This window comes from Boeremia exigua, assembly GCF_020726555.1.
Source record: "Boeremia exigua strain MPI-SDFR-AT-0100 chromosome Unknown C7974scaffold_6, whole genome shotgun sequence".
NCBI classification, from domain to species: domain Eukaryota; kingdom Fungi; phylum Ascomycota; class Dothideomycetes; order Pleosporales; family Didymellaceae; genus Boeremia; species Boeremia exigua.
Genome location: NW_025763523.1, coordinates 902,790 through 916,730, shown reverse-complemented (window position 1 = coordinate 916,730; position 13,941 = coordinate 902,790). Strand labels below are relative to the sequence as shown.

Genomic DNA, 13,941 nt, shown 5'->3' with positions numbered 1-13,941 from the left:
CTCAGCACTAGGATGGTTTCTATGTTAGCGCGGACCCCGATTGGTGGTCGCTTCCGATCGATGATCATCGGTGAATGGTGTTGGACCGTCGACCGTCCTTCAACCAATACCATCGTCATCATCACTCTAGCAGCTGGCTTTTCATTCAGAATCAAAAGACCCGCATAGCCTTTTTACGCTCAAGGCTAATGATGGCGCCAGGGGGTGCGTGTATCCGTCTACACGCGCGGCGCACAATGTTTGAATGGCTTCTGCAAGTCTAAGACAAAGAGAATAAGTACAAACGTAACCAACATCATTGTGCAAGACGAAGCTTTGTGCCATCTACGCCAAACGTCTTTGTCTCATGATCCTTAGATTCGTTCAGCAACTTCATGGGTATATGTCCATCCACGCTGTTCACACTCAGATTGACTTCGAAACAGTAACATAGTAATCGCAGTCATGTATATTCGTAAGTCAGATATTCACTTACCATATCCGTTGGGCCGTGGCCCGCCTGTCAATTACGATCCTCTGTCACCAACGAGCTCCGACGATGAGAACACAGATGAGATTCTGCCGCGTCGCTTCGATGTAATTAGTTCATCTAAGCGCCCCCGATATGTTATCGAAGACCAGATAAGAAAAGGAAGACTACGTACAGTTAGGAAAGCTGCAAATCAGAACGGACATCAGCAAGCGGCTGAGAACACTTCCAAACGCGCAGCACAAGACGTGACTCATGAAGTGCCTCGGAATGCAGTACCAGCTCCAAGCGCTGTACAAAGCAATTTGCGATCCAAAATGGAGATGGCACCGCCCGCGAAAAGGGTCAAGACAACCCATGTGCCAGGCGCCTTCCCAGACTCCGACTCAGACGAAGGCTCAGGCGACATCTCAGTGACTCTCGCAGCTTCAGTAGCCCGACCTCAAAAGTCTAGGCAGCCTACTGTAGAAAATTGTAGCGAAGACGAGGATGCCAACGCACCACACCGCACAAAGCCTTTGCAGGACCACGAACCACTTCTGCAGCCTGCTTCAGAACACGCTACCAGCGCACCAACGCCCACACTGCCCAAAAACGTCTCTCACCCACCTCTACAAAACCCTCAATCCCCTATCAAACCCCTCACCCCAACCTTTCTCATGCCCTCCCGTCCCCCGTCCCCCCTTCTCCCCACAGGTCCCTCCCGCAACCCCTCTGTCGCTGAGACCCGCTCCCAATGGTGCGACTACCACCTCGCCCTCGACACCGCCGGCGAAAAGCGCGCCACAGCCGCAACCCAGCGGGCGGGCTACAAGATAATCCCATCCGGACAAACGGGAGAGCATGTGGTACACGGCGCTGCGGCAAAGTATCCCCAGCATGTTGATGGGCAGTGGGAAACGTCTCTCACGGGGACTGACGACGACGATTTGTGGCAGCATATGTCTCGGCGGAAAGAAGCAGCTGGTGTCGAAGCCGCGCCTGCCCGTAGGGCAGGTATGCGGCATCTGCCTACGTTGCCTGGGCCAGGGTGGCGCGCAAGACCGTCGTGGGCGCCGCTGGTTGACAGACCGCTGTTTGACTCAGACAGCGATCGCGAGGCGGAACTGCAGGTACTCCTTGCTTCCCCGGATAGTCCTGTGGCGACCGTGGAGCAGTGGCGAGCTCCCAGCTTGGAGGCGATGTGCTTCAGCGCCGCGCAGCTGCCCAAACTCCAAGGCGAAGCGCCGCGTCCTCGTGCGAAGGTTAAGTTCACGACCCCGGACTACACGAAACCCGCCGTCTTGAAACCCGCCCTTAAAAAGCCCGCGTTCAGAAACCCCTTCACGGAGACACCCACCGTCACAAAACCTGCCGTCTTCAAATCCGCCCTTAAAAAGCCCGTGTTCAAAATTCCCTTTACGGAGACCCCCGCCGTCACGAACCCCGCCGTCCTAAAATCCGCCCTCAAAAAGCCCTTATTCAGAAACCCCTTCACGGCGACCCCCGCCTCCACTCGCCCCACATACCCCTACCTCCCGCCCTCTCCCCACCGTCCCGCCCCCAAACCCCCTTCCCTAGTCCTCACACCCCCGACCCCAAATCCGACATCCTACCCCTCCAAAGCCGGCGCTGCGCTGTCCTGCTCGCACCGCCCGCTGAGCCCGTCGATAGAGTCGCCGCGCGCGGCGCGCGCGCGGTTGGAGCTCGGGCATACGCCGCTGAGTCGGGAGGTGTTGGGGGCGTTGAGGGCGTGGTTTGCGGTGGGGGACGCTGGGGGGGAGGGGTTTGAGTATCGGGATGTGTGTATGGGGGGAACGTAGGTATGGGGTGGGTGTGCGAGATGCGTGTTCAAAGCTAGAGTATGAGTCTCGAGTAACTTGGTGAGTAGAGATAGAGATGGTGTGGGAGATGGAGATTTTCACAGAGAGTTGAGATGCAAATTGAGCCAGCCAGACACGTGGGTCATAGCTTAGAGTTGTTGTAGAGTAGGCTAATGTAAAAGAGCGTGATTTAAAGTATCGAGAGTGATCAGCGGGGAGAAAAATGCAGTGAATATCAATAGTGCCGGTGTTTGAATATCTTGTACATGGAAGAAGCGAGGCAGCAGGAAGCACCTGACACCAACACTGACACCGAAAGGAAGAAGGAGGCAACACAAGCACTCCGGCGTCTGCACCCACACCCCAACCCCAACCACCCATCCAACCCTCCCCACCCCTCCCAGCACCTCCAACGTCCCAACAATCGCAGTCGCAGTCCCACCCGCGCCACACCCCGCGCCACACCCCGCGCCACACCCACCCTGCGTCATCCCGCCCCCACCTCCCAGCCAATCACACGCGCCGCTCTCGACTCATCCTGAGCGCGTCTTGGCGGCGCCACAGCACGCTAACTTTTTGCGATCGGCGCGGTGTGTAGGCGAGGAAGGGTGTATGGGGAGTGGGTATATAAAGCGCGCGAGAAGGGGGTTGCGGGTGCGGACAACGATATTTGACGCACGCGGGATACGGTGCTGCGATTGAAGGTACGGTGGTCGGGTTGCTTCTGAGGTTGAGGCTGAGTCTGACGAGTGAGTTCAAGATCGAGATTAAGATTAAGATTAAGATTAGGCGAAAGCGAAAGCGAAAGCAAGAGCGTAAGACAAAGAGCAAAGGCAAGAGAAAGGTCAGTAGCAGCTATGGTGCGCAGAGGCAAGGAGAAAGGAACCGAGACGCCGGAGGAACATCCAGGCGGCGGCCACATTGTGGTCACGGCGCAGCAGTCTCGGTATGCGTTGGATGCGTTGGATGCACCTGCTTCGAAGGAGGTATGTTGGCCTACACTTACACTTGAGATTCTACACTGCATCACCACTCACGTCCAAAATCTCCCGCTCTCTTACCTCCATATCCGCCGCCTACTTACCACTGTTAACTCCGCTGACCCCCCAGATCCTTATCAAAGACCTAACAATCTCCGTCGCCAACCGCGAACTCCTGTCACGCACGACCCTCCACCTCGTCGAAGCACGCCACTACGTCCTCGTCGGCCGCAACGGCACCGGGAAATCTACCCTGTGCAAAGCTATCGCCGACGGGCTGGTGCCCGGGATCCCGTGGAGCACACGGATCCTGCTGCTGGGCCAGACGCGAGACGAGGAACAAGAGATCGGGGACGAGGGCGTGATCGAGAAGCGCGAGGCGGAGACGGTGCTCCAGCATGTCGTAAGGAGTGACCGCGTGCGCGAGCGGTATACGCGCGAGGCCCGGATGCTGGCCGAGGCGTTGGAGGCGGGGGATGGGATGGCGGCGGTGCGGGGGGTGCGAAGGATCAGAGCGGAGCGCATGAAGGAGCGATTGAAGGAGGGACATCGGATTGCGGAGAGGCGCAGTGGGGCCAGGGGCAAACTGGCGCGGAAGGAGCTGATTCGGCTGGAGGAGCTCTGGGAGGAGGCAAAGCTGGCGGTGGAGGAAGGCGAGGCTGAAGTCGATGCCACGCGTATGGCCGAGGATACGCAGGCGGCAGCGGATCTGCTGGCGGGGGTGCAGGGTGCGCTCGAGCTGATGGACGCGGCGGCAGCGGAGGCGAAGGCGAGGCGGGTACTGCTTGGGCTGGGGTTCAAGGAGGACCGCATCGACCAGCCCATGTCGCAGTTGTCAGGCGGGTGGCAGACGCGGTGCGATCTTGCATGTGCGCTGACGCAGTATGCGGACGTGCTGTTGCTGGATGAGCCGACCAACTTTCTGGACCTACCTTCGATCATCTGGCTGCAGGACTACATCAACGACATGACGAATACGACAATCCTCATCACCACGCACGACCGCGACTTCGGCGACGCTGTGGCAGAAGAGTTGCTTCTACTGCGCAACCAGGTGCTTGAGACGTTTCGCGGCAACCTTAGCCTCTATGAAAGGGAGAAGCACAAGAAGATCAGACACATGACGAGGATGAAGGACGCCAAGGACAAGCAGAAGAAGCACATTGAGAAGTCAATCGCGGGCAACATCAAGGCGGCCAAAGACAAGGGCGACGACAAGAAGCTGAAGCAGGCGGCGTCGAGGCAGAAGAAGCTCGACGAGCGCTGGGGCGTGGAGGTGGGTCTCAAGGGCGGGCGGTTCAAGATCAACCGCGACCTCGGGGGCTACCACCTCACGTCCAGAGCGGAGGTCGAGATACCAGACTTTGAGCCACCTGTGAAGCTGACGTTCCCGCGGCAGCCCCCAGATCTGAGGTTCCCGGGAGCGCTGGTGAGCATGGACAAGGTGACGTTTGCGTATCCAGGCGCGAAGCGGGCCCCGACGCTGATCGACGTGTCACTGACAATACATCCTGGGACGCGAACGGGCCTCGCGGGGCTCAACGGTTCCGGAAAGACAACGCTCGTGTCGTTGATCGCGGGCAGCCTCGTGCCAACGTCGGGATCGATAACGAAGCACCCACGGGCTAGGCTCGGCCGCTTCTCGCAGCAGTCGGTCGAAGAGGTGACAGCGATAGCGGCGGCGGACCCCAGACTCACGGCGCTGCAGCATATCATGGAGCACGCGGGGGCTGAGATGGAGGAGAAAGAAGCGCGGCAGATTCTCGGCGGGCTGGGGCTGCACGGCCAGACCGTGTCTGACGTGCCGCTTGCTCTGCTGTCAGGCGGTCAGAAGGTCCGGGTCGCGCTGGCGAAGCTGCTGTGGCCGCCGCCGCAGCTGCTAATCCTGGACGAGGTGACTACGCACTTGGACGCGGACACGATCCTGGGGTTGATTCTGGCGCTGCGGGAATACGACGGGGCGCTGCTGGTTATTACACACGACCGGTTCTTCATGAGGTACGTTGTCACGAGTCGGGGTGGTCTAATGAGGCATGAGCGCGGTCAGAAGAGGCATGCGCGGGTGGTCAGAAGCGGCATGAGCAGCAGCGGTCAGATCGGCGTGGGCAGGCGCGGCCGAACAGGCATGATTGGCGTTCGCGGGCTAACAGTGGCAGGACCGTAGTGGAGGGCGCGTCGCCGCACAAGCTAGCGCCAGGGGTTCGTGGCGACGAGTCGTCCAGCGACTCGGAGGCTGAGGGTTTGGCGGGGACGGTGTACCGGCTCGCCAGGGGCCAGCTGCAGCTGGTGGCGGGCGGCATGTCTGCGTATGCTGCGCTGGCAGGGCGGGCGGCGGCGCGGCTGCAGCAGACGGCGGGCACGGGCAAACGATAGGCTGGCAACACGGCAGGCGGTCGGTCGAGGTGCGGCGCGTGGCCGTCTGGCCGGGCTCAGGCGTTGGGGGGCTAGCGCTCCCGCGGGCAGCACGGATGAGGTCGCGGTACGAGCGCGCACATCTCGCAAGCTCTGGACGCGGGCGCGCAGCTTTAGGGGGGTGCAATTTGGTGCCAAGCTGGACAATCTCAGCACGGCGCTCCTTTCGAGGAGGCTGGCGCTTTAATCCCACTCTCTCCTCTTCTGAACCTGCTTGATTTGCAGCATGCGGTAGCAGCACCGCATATGCAGGGCTGAAACCACACGACCCCGGAACCTGGCTGGCATGGGCGACGCCGACACGGACACGCCGCGCTCGACGGGCGACGCGCCGCTGCTGAAGGCGGCCAAGGACAAGAGCTGCCCGTTCTGCGGGCAGGCCTTTACCTCGAGCTCGCTGGGGCGGCATCTCGACCTGTACATCCGGCCCAAGAACCCCAAGGCCCCCGACGGCGTGCACGTCGTCGACGACATCCGCAAGCTGCGCGGCGGCATCACACGGCGCCAGGCCAAGGGCAGCATCTCGAAGCGCAAGGACAGCAGCGGCGAGAGCACGCCGGCGGGCAAGCACGCGGCCAGCGAGGGGTCGACGCTGGTGCAGAGCCCGGAGCCCGACGACGACGAGGGCCTGGGTATTGATTTGGGCCAGCTGGGCCCGCCGGGCCGCGAGCGCGCGCAGTTTGCAGACGTCGCTTGGGGTGCTCGCCAGCGCCAGCTGTCGCGGGGCTCGCGGGTGCCGGACCTGCGCGACGCGACGCGGCGGGTGCGCAAGCACGAGCTGGGCGCCCGCCAGCGCCACGGCGACGACCTGGAGACGGCGCGGGCGGCCGAGCTGGCCCTGCGCGAGCTGCTGAAGAGCGTGCGCGATGCGAGGTAGTCCTGTCCCTACTGCGCGTGACGGCCCCCGTGGCCTGCGGCAGTCCCACACCCGTACCATGCCCTGCTAACGCATACCAGCGCCAAAGCAACCGCCTACGGCCTCTTCGACTTCGACCCCTACGCCCTCAGCTTCCCCGCCCTGTGCCTGCACATCCTGCCCGCCCCCGCCACCCTCTTCGCCTCGCAGCCCTTCCCCGCCGCCGAGTCGTGGTCCATCGCCCCGCCCGCCCAGAAGCAGCTCGACGCCCTCAACCGCTGCGTGCGCGAGCGCCTGCTGGCCCACCAGCGCCAGCGCCAGATCAACCAGGTCTACCCCGCCGGCTCCGACGCCCACCCGCCGCTGCCCACCCCGCCGCTGTTCGACCCCGACCCGCAGAAGCTGTTCAACCACATTGCCGACGCCTACAACCACTGGCAGCACCAGTCCGACCAGACCCGCCAGGAGCACTGGCAGCTGGAGATCCTGCGCTGCTATGCCCGCGCCCACGAGGCCCGCCGCGACGCCGAACTGCAGCTGGAGCACGCCCGCCGCGAGATCGAGTACCTCAAGGCCAACCGCTGGGCCGCCGGCGCCCCCGACCTGTCGCCCGTCACCATCACCCTGGGCCCGGACACGGCCAAGGAGCTGAGCAAGCAGGGCATGGACTACCGCAACTGGGACTTTGACCGCCTGGTCGACAAGTGGCGCGCCGTCGTGCGCGAGAACCGCCACTCCACCGCCGGTCTGGCCGCCCAGAAGCAGCTGCCCGAGTCGCGCAGCTGCTCCATGGCCAGTCTGCCGGCCCAGCCCTTTGTCGGCCGCCCGGCCCAGAGCAGCCCCATCAAGCTGGACTCTGGCCTGCCCTTCTCCGCGCCCGCCACCGTCAACGGCGAGAGCGACCAGGTAGACGCCGAGGGCGACGACGACGACGACGACCTCGACCTCGATTCCAGCGCCCTCCAAGACGACGACGCAAAGTACTCGCAGGCCCCCGCCCTCTCCATGCCGCAGCACCACAGCCTGCCCCTCCAACCCACCCCCATCCACCCCTCACAACAGCTCCACACACACATGCAAGCGCCGATGCACGTCACGCAGGCGCAAGCCCAGGTCTCAATACAGGCCCACGCACACGCCCAGGCCCAAGCTCAAGCCCACGCTCAAGCCCAGGCCTGGGCCGCCGCACGCCAGCACATGAACCAGTCGCGCAACCAAAACTACAGCCCGCACCACCAGCCGCAGATCTCGCCGCACCTGCAGCACACACAGCACATGGGCTCCGCCACCAACAGCCGCCGCCCCTCCGTCGTCATGCTGGATCCGCACGTCATGAACGCCAACGGCATGGCTGGCCCCATGGGCATGCCGTCTGGCATGGAGGGCATGGAAGCCCACCCCGACCAGTACCTGCGCATGGACATGGGCCCGCTGACGGGCTTCGTCGGGTCCAACGACGGCGTGTCCATGGGCACCTAGAAACGTATCAAAACAAGGCACAAAAAAAAGAAGAATTATCGAAACCAACTTACACACAAAACATATTCCAACGGCCGCCGTGGTTCCCGGTCTGGCGCAGTTTTTTAAACTTCCTCTTCGCTCTCGCTCTCGTTCCCTTTTTTTTTTTTTTTTTTCGTTCTTTGTCTGCGCGCACACCCCAAATGGATACCCCATATACCCCAGCCGAAGCAGATGCTGACGCGACCTTTCTGCCGGCGCTGCGACCCGGCTTCTTTCCTATGCGTTTTACTTATCTACATGTCATTACAACCCTTATTATCTAATTTTTATTACTCTTTTTACTTTGTTATATCCCGTCGGCCGTCTGCCATGCATGTAACAGTCGCCAGACTCGTAAAGTCACTGGACTCGTGTAAAGTCGACGTCGACGCTCTCCTCTAAAAAACTCTCCTATTCCTCCTTTGTATGTTTTCACCTTTTTTACAGATACACTTTATTATACCCAGGCCCCGCGGCTGCGTTTCCGTAGATTCTGAGGCTCGGAGCCGTTTTTCTTTTTCTTCTTGTTTCTTGGTTGTACCGCAAGAAGGGGGGATCGGGAGGACCTTGTCTTTTGGAGGAAGATTATACTTATACTTATACTTATACTTATACTTATACTTATACTTATACTTATACGTATATGTATACGTATACGTATACGTATACTTATGAGCGGGTTTCTTTTGTCTGGGCTGTTCGGCTGGAGCGTACGGGCACCGCTGGAGGAATTGCTGGAGTCGGCTTTCCCCGCTTGTACTGCTGGCTTGTGTTTGGCTCGTGTTGGACTGGCCTGTACTGCACCGCATTCAGGCGCAGCGGGAGAGATCGAACGGTGGAATGCATACCTATCTCACCACATCACATACACTCACCCGAAATACCGAAATACATCCATCTTAATTCCACTCTTTCCCACATCTCCCTCCCCCGCTTCAAACCGCCGCGCCCGCGCAATCGTCGGACGTGTGCGGTGTGCACGCATGCCTGCATGCGTGTCGTCCACATAACCTCGCGCAACCGGACCTTCTCCCCAGAGCCTGTAGCCTGTAGCCTGTAGCCCGCCCCGGTCGGCAGGTGACGTCACCCACAGGGCACCCGCAGGGCATCCACAGGGCCTCGCAAGGAAGCGCCCTGTACAATATCTCCGCGTGTGGGGTTGCCGCGGGGGCCCGGGTGCAATATATGTACGACACGGGTGTGGATGGCGGTGTGCGTGGGATCCTGGTCGAGGCGGGTGGTGTGTCGTTTACCTACCTAACATAGGTAGTACTATGTATAACAGTAGTGTTTGCGTGCGAGGGGGGGCTGGGGAGCGGTGTGTGGCCTTGCTGGTGGCTGGCGGAGAGGTGGGGGTGGCGTCGGTGAAGGTGTGGCGGGTGTGGGGGGCGGCGGTTTCGAATTGATGGCGTGGTATGTATTTCCCGATGAGCGCGAGACACCCACGTGCGTGTTTCTAGCTGCGGGTTGGGTGTTCTGGACCTACGCTGGGAGGGCGGGGAGGATTGTTTGGCTTGTGGCGTCAGGGGGGGGGGGGGGGGGGTAATCGGTGGTTATACCGGTGGTTATACCGGTGGCCATGAAATGTTGTGCGCGTGCAAAAGAAGAGTGTGTGCCCAAGAGTGTCTGTCGCTAGTGTCCGTCAATACTCAGGCAAGTGTCCGGCGTTCGAATGGTGGTGGCTGGTGGTTAGCTTCTGGCCGTGTATTCGTATCGCGAAATCGACCGGAACACTTGAATGCTGGCACACTATCTCGACATGACATGGTACTGTAGTACTCGTGTAGACGGTACTTTGGTCTGGGGGCTTGGGTAGATGGACGGAGTAAGGTCGTAGATGCTGCAGAGATGGCTCTTGCGACCTCAGAGTTTAAGGAAGAGTTGGAGTGGAGTTGGATGCAAGAATAACTTGCTTGGTCGTGCGCAATACTGTATATCTAGGCATGCGTGCGATGGAGCTGTAGTCGTGTATCGTTGTTCAGACGTGACCATAGTGTTGTCCTGTAGCTTATATACTTGCTGAGCTGCTTTGTATGTCATCTGGAAAAGAAGCTGCTGTATCGTGCATCCTGATCAAGCTCTTGGCAGATGTCTTGAGAGAGTTTCGAGGCGCTCTATCAGAGAATTGAGAGTATTTCATCGGCAGTTCATTCACGATTCGTTGATAAATTATTGGGCGCGGGGACTGCTGTGCACTGCGACTTGCACGTATGATGGGACAGTGTGCCAGATATTATGCGATTCTTCAACTTGCTCTGATTCGGTCTGATCTTTTTTTATGAGGACTACAATCGTTGGCGATTTATGCTGACCTGTACAACCGTGGAACAGATCACACGATGTAGGTACGTACCATAGTAGCAATTGTCAAATTATTGTACTGTTGGTCAATTCCTACGTTTTTGTCCTGCAGGACGTCTAACCAGACTTATATAGCCAGTCAGAGGCCCCTACTTCCTGTAGTTACATCTCTGTTCCATGTCATGGGGGGTCGCATATTCTTACAAGCACCGATACATGCCAAGCTTGTCCATGTCGTTACAGTATCGGTGATGGCCAAAATGTGTGGACCACCCTGAGACCGGTACAAGGGATTTACAGTGGTATGGTCGTTGGCAATTTGTACAGACCCCTACAGCCATGGGTCAGATTGCACGATGCACGTACGTACCATGGTAGCAATGATAAATCGCTCTAGATCTACTAGTGGTTGACTCCCAAGTCGTTAACCTGCAGGACGTCAAACCAGATTCCTATAGCCAGTTAGAGTCCTTTACTTCCTGTAGCACGTCTCTGTTCCATGGTTGGGAGGGTCTGCACATTCTTACAAGCACCGGTAGTCTACCAGTGTATACATAGCGGGCAGCGTTGTAAGTGGTTTCTGCCTTAGGTTCGCATACAGCCTGTTAAACCAGTATCTGATATCAACCTAGAGTTAAGTATGCAGGCGTTCCACGGATGGCTTGCAGTAGAGTCCCAGAAGTAGGCAGTCCACACATTCTGGCAATCGTTATGTCTACTGAGACAGTCACTACAAGACACGAACAGCAATAGCATCGGCATTATCAATTTCTTCTACAGCTCGTCTTTCTTAACAATTGGATGGGACTCGAATTGTTGGCGATTTTTATAAACCCCTACAACCATGAAATAGATTGCACGGTGTAGTTACGTACCATGGTAGCAATTCATAAACTATCCTATCGTTGGTCAAATCTCACGTTGTTGCCCTGCAGGACATCCAACCAGACTCCTATAGCCAGTCAGAGGCCTTTACTACCTATAGGTACACCTCTGCTCTATGGTTGGGGGATCTGCATATTCTTACAAGCACCGATAGACACGAGCGTAAAGTGCAAGACTTTATGCGAGATGCAACACAAGAACAAGGAGGGGTGGGAGATGGGCGATCTGTTCATGATCGAAGGGCATCCCAAACATGCCGTCTGCATTTGCTGTATGATCTTACCGCTGCACTATTCGAATGCAAGTCGTGAACCTCGAGTGAGAAGCCTGGTTCGGCTTCACGTGTGTAAGTAGTGCCGACGGTAAGCTTCTAGACAGTGTTCTGGTCTGACAGCATGTTCAGTCTAACAGTGCTTGTGTATCAAACAAAACAGAGGCAAAATACACGTGCATTGGTACTACCAGCCAGGTCTCACAAACAAGCCTAATTCCACTGCCACAAGTCCCATCCCAACAGTGCGTCCAATCCCAAGCACCCTCACCACCCCATCCAATTCCCACTCTCATCGCCGTCAATACTCCATCCCCCACGCATACAAATCAGGTAGACTTTCAATACTCAACATCGATATTGATATCGATCTCAGTTGCATTCCATACAGACCCCCAACAACACCGCAACAACAATGCACGCGTAAACACCGGGTCCCCAGGCCCTGGTCGCACGAGCCCGAGACCGGGGATGAGGGAGGGGCTGTGTCACGCGTGTATTCTGGGGAATTTAGGGCGATGGGGGGAGACAAAGGGTTCTTTCATGCCGCGCTGCGCCCCCTTTCTAAGGGATGTCGCAGTTCAACAAGGGGACTTCAACACAATCCCATTCATGATTGTCTCACTTTCCTCCAACTAGTGCGGCTACTTGTTAGTTTTAGCTGGGCTTGAAGGGACCATTGGTTTCAGTCAGGTTGAGGTGATTCGGTGTTTTGAAATGTGAATGGGACCTCAACCTCAACCTCACCCTTGACATCCCTCGATACAGCGATCTTACCGCACGTGCTGACTATACCATGACTGACCTACCAGTGGATGTAGTGCAATAGCGAAAACATCGATATGTAATTGCCTGTCATTGACAAGAACATTCCATAATCCCCCCCCCCCCCCCCCCCCCCCTCCGGGTCATCCGCTCGATTCAGAGCTTAAGACGTGCTCACACGCGCTGAATCGATGAGCCGGAACCCTGCTTCCGACACGATGCCGACATCGCCATCGTCGATGTCGTTCATGCCATGGACATTGTGAGTCGTCGTCCATCTCAGAGCGGAATTCTACGCGCTCCTAATTTCAGCCGTAATTCGCATTCGCAAATCCACCGAATTGGCAATTCCAGACCCCATTGCGCATTGCACTTCCCCAATCCGCCACCCTCGTCCGACTCGCAATCTCAACCTCGCCGCATGACAGCAGATTTGAATTCTCCGTGGCGTCAAAAATAAGTGCAATCCAAAGTAGGTAACCCAAACCCTCACTCAACATCGCCCGTGACCTTGTCGTGAGCACACGCAGGCGCGTGCACGTGCGAACTCCCGTCGTACTCGGCCGATGCCGGCCCACAGTGGAGTCCGCACAGACGGCCATGCACGGCACCGGCACGCAGGTTGTGTTGTAGCAACCTCTGGGCGTTGTTTGTGTGGGCTCGGAAACGCGCAGGGACGGTCGGGTGGCTTCCTACACCGCGACAGCGTGCAAGAGTGGGGTCGGGGATGCGGTGCGGCGGTGCGCTGCGATGCGGTGAGTGGAAGGCTGGATTGGGGTGTCGGGTGCGGACTTGCGGTGTTTGTTGTCGTGCCGAGCGGCGCGACTGTGGGTGTACACCAATACTTCACTGCATGTCGACTGACAGCACAGCGTGTCACGTGCAACTGGGTGCTTTTTGGGACTGTGTCCAAACGAAATAAGGCACCCGCGTCAAACATACCAAGACCGGCGAAACCACACGCGATTCTGCGCCGCAGCACGCGAGGTGTTTGAATCGCCGTGCGCAGGCCAGCCTGAGCCCACGACAGTCGCGGAAGAAAGCGAGTAAGGGCGTTCCAGGGGTCACAAAGAAAGTGTGGTCAGCGCGCTGCTGACAAGGGAAAAGATTTGCGTGTAAGAGAGCTCGGGGCAGGGCGAGGCAGTGCGGGCTTCTGGCTTTGTCTCCAGCCTTGCTTGGGAAATGAGATGGGCTGCTTGGGGAAGGTGGGTGGTGGTGTGCGGCGCTTAGAGCCGCGGGCATGAGTTGCTGAGCGGGGATCGTGAGAATTTCATGGTGGGGGAAACGGGCTGCAAAAGGGGCAATGTTTGTAGTGAACGTCTGTATTTCTCGGCCTATGACCAGGGGGTTGATAGCTGGTTGTCTCGGGCTGCTTGATGAGATCAAGCGTTTACACTAATCCTACTAATTCCTCCAAGCAAAACAAATGCAATCCAATAGATACTGGAGAACAAGGGGGTATTCCGTCCAAAAGGGTATCTCCAAACTCCAGCTCCACCAGAGAAAGGCGCGTCAGTGACAGACTGCGGGAAGTGAAGGAGGTGTCTGGCTGGCAGACCGTGTTTCATCGCCTCCAATCTTAGAAAGAATGCTTCTTCGCAGATGCGAGCAGCGTCTTTGTTGCGCGCGTAATGTAAAAGGGTGGTCTACACTAGACCGGGGGTATGAAAGGAAAGTATGTATAGACCTCAACGAAAACC

At 58.0% G+C, this 13,941-nt stretch overlaps 3 protein-coding genes across 3 annotated transcripts; all 3 read left to right on the top strand.

The window, feature by feature from the left end:
- The first annotated feature begins 15 nt into the window (after positions 1-15).
- On the top strand, positions 16-2,633 carry C7974DRAFT_453930 (uncharacterized protein). Its single transcript, XM_046145892.1, has one exon. The coding sequence runs from the start codon at positions 445-447 to the stop codon at positions 2,269-2,271; it is 1,827 nt and encodes a 608-aa protein (XP_045997040.1). The 5' UTR covers positions 16-444; the 3' UTR covers positions 2,272-2,633.
- A 146-nt stretch (positions 2,634-2,779) lies between these two features.
- Positions 2,780-5,428, top strand: C7974DRAFT_394184 (ABC transporter ATP-binding protein uup-1). The gene is made up of 2 exons (XM_046141852.1): positions 2,780-3,257; positions 3,382-5,428. The coding sequence occupies exons 1-2, from the start codon at positions 3,129-3,131 to the stop codon at positions 5,413-5,415; spliced, it is 2,163 nt and encodes a 720-aa protein (XP_045997039.1). The 5' UTR covers positions 2,780-3,128; the 3' UTR covers positions 5,416-5,428.
- A 254-nt stretch (positions 5,429-5,682) lies between these two features.
- On the top strand, positions 5,683-8,105 carry C7974DRAFT_453918 (uncharacterized protein). Its single transcript, XM_046145891.1, has 2 exons — positions 5,683-6,536; positions 6,621-8,105. The coding sequence occupies exons 1-2, from the start codon at positions 5,950-5,952 to the stop codon at positions 7,996-7,998; spliced, it is 1,965 nt and encodes a 654-aa protein (XP_045997038.1). The 5' UTR covers positions 5,683-5,949; the 3' UTR covers positions 7,999-8,105.
- The last annotated feature ends 5,836 nt before the right edge of the window (positions 8,106-13,941 follow it).